Below are 1,311 nucleotides of genomic sequence, written 5' to 3' on the forward strand. Positions count from 1 at the left end.
GGGGTTAGCGGGGGGGAAAAAAACCCTAATTCCCCCCCGGGATTTTGGGGGGGATTTGTGTTTTGTTGTAGGGAAGAGAGGGGGGGGAGGAAATTTCTTTTTTTTTTTTGGGGCCCTTTGTGTTTTTTATTTAATTAAATTTTAAACCAGAAAAGGGACGGTTGCCAGGCGGTGGCAACCCGCCCCCACAAACAAAGGGGCGGAGGGAGGGGGGGCCCGGAAGGGATTCCCCCAGTTCGCCTTATTTGGAAAGCCCAAGTAGGACCCGTGGATTTTGGTTGGATTTAGCGGGATTGGCGGCCCAGTTGGAAACCCAAAGGTGGGGGGGGGTTTATTTTCCCCCCCCCAAAAATGGTGGGGGATGGGCCCAACAAATTACCCAATAAATAGTGCTGGATGAATGTATTCGATGCTGATCATCATCATCAGGGTAGATGATCGCAATAGCAGCAGCAGCAGCAGTCACCATCATCATAATCGTATTCATCATCATCATCATCATCAGCATCATCATCACAACAGTCATCATCATTCTCATGGACAACAACAGCAGCAGCAAAGCGAGAAAAAGCCTGCTAGCCCGGTGGTGAAAAAGCGACCAGCTAAACCGAAGCCTTATCCGCTGAATCTGTCCGCGTTGAGTCAGTCGCATGCTGTCCAGTTGCAGCAACAACTGGCAATCGGTGCTGCTCTTTCGTCACCGCTGTTCCAACCGACCGGTCTGAATCCCTATATGGCGAGTCCGTTGAATTTTTGGAACTCGGTCAACAGCCCAATACCGCTGAGTCCGTTGTTCTGTTCGTCGCCAACGGCGGCCACATTCCAATTCCCGCCGTCGATGATCGGGCATCCCCTACCTGGGCCGGGCAAATCCAGCCCGGATGGGTACGTTTTTCGGCGGCCCCCGCAGTTTGCTCACGCCCCAAGCTAAAAGCCCGCTGCTGGCGGGCCAACAGTGGCCGCAAACTTTTCAAAAATCCCAACCGACGTTCGGTCCGATTCGGGATTTATTCCAAGTGGAGTCGGGCTCCCTCCCGGGGGAAAATTTTTCCCTCACCTTTTTCCAAATTTTGGAAATTAATTATTTTTTTTTTCCAAATTTTGCTTTCCCGCTCCGCATCCCCATCCAATCCACACATTACGGGTTGAAAATAAATATAACTTTCTCACTCCGTCGCGGAACCTTTTTCTTTCTTGCTGGCCCATTTTTTTCAAAAACCCCCTTCTCTTTTTGTAAATTTTCTTTTGTTGTGAAAAACTGGGTCTAATTTTTTACTAATAAATTACTCTTTCCTTTTTTCCAAAAAAAAA

General features: G+C 48.9%; 1 protein-coding gene across 1 annotated transcript; it reads right to left on the reverse strand.

The window, feature by feature from the left end:
• Nucleotides 1-331: 331 nt before the first annotated feature.
• Tsp_15565 (conserved hypothetical protein) lies at nucleotides 332-652 on the reverse strand. Its single transcript, XM_003370499.1, has one exon. The coding sequence runs from the start codon at nucleotides 650-652 to the stop codon at nucleotides 332-334; it is 321 nt and encodes a 106-aa protein (XP_003370547.1).
• Nucleotides 653-1,311: the final 659 nt, after the last annotated feature.

This window comes from Trichinella spiralis (genome assembly GCF_000181795.1).
Source record: "Trichinella spiralis strain ISS 195 chromosome Unknown Scfld662, whole genome shotgun sequence".
NCBI lineage: Eukaryota > Metazoa > Nematoda > Enoplea > Trichinellida > Trichinellidae > Trichinella > Trichinella spiralis.

Bases quoted from the DNA above. Each gene is read 5' to 3' on its own strand.
- Tsp_15565 (XM_003370499.1), bottom strand. From the start codon at position 652: ATGCGACTGACTCAACGCGGACAGATTCAGCGGATAAGGCTTCGGTTT.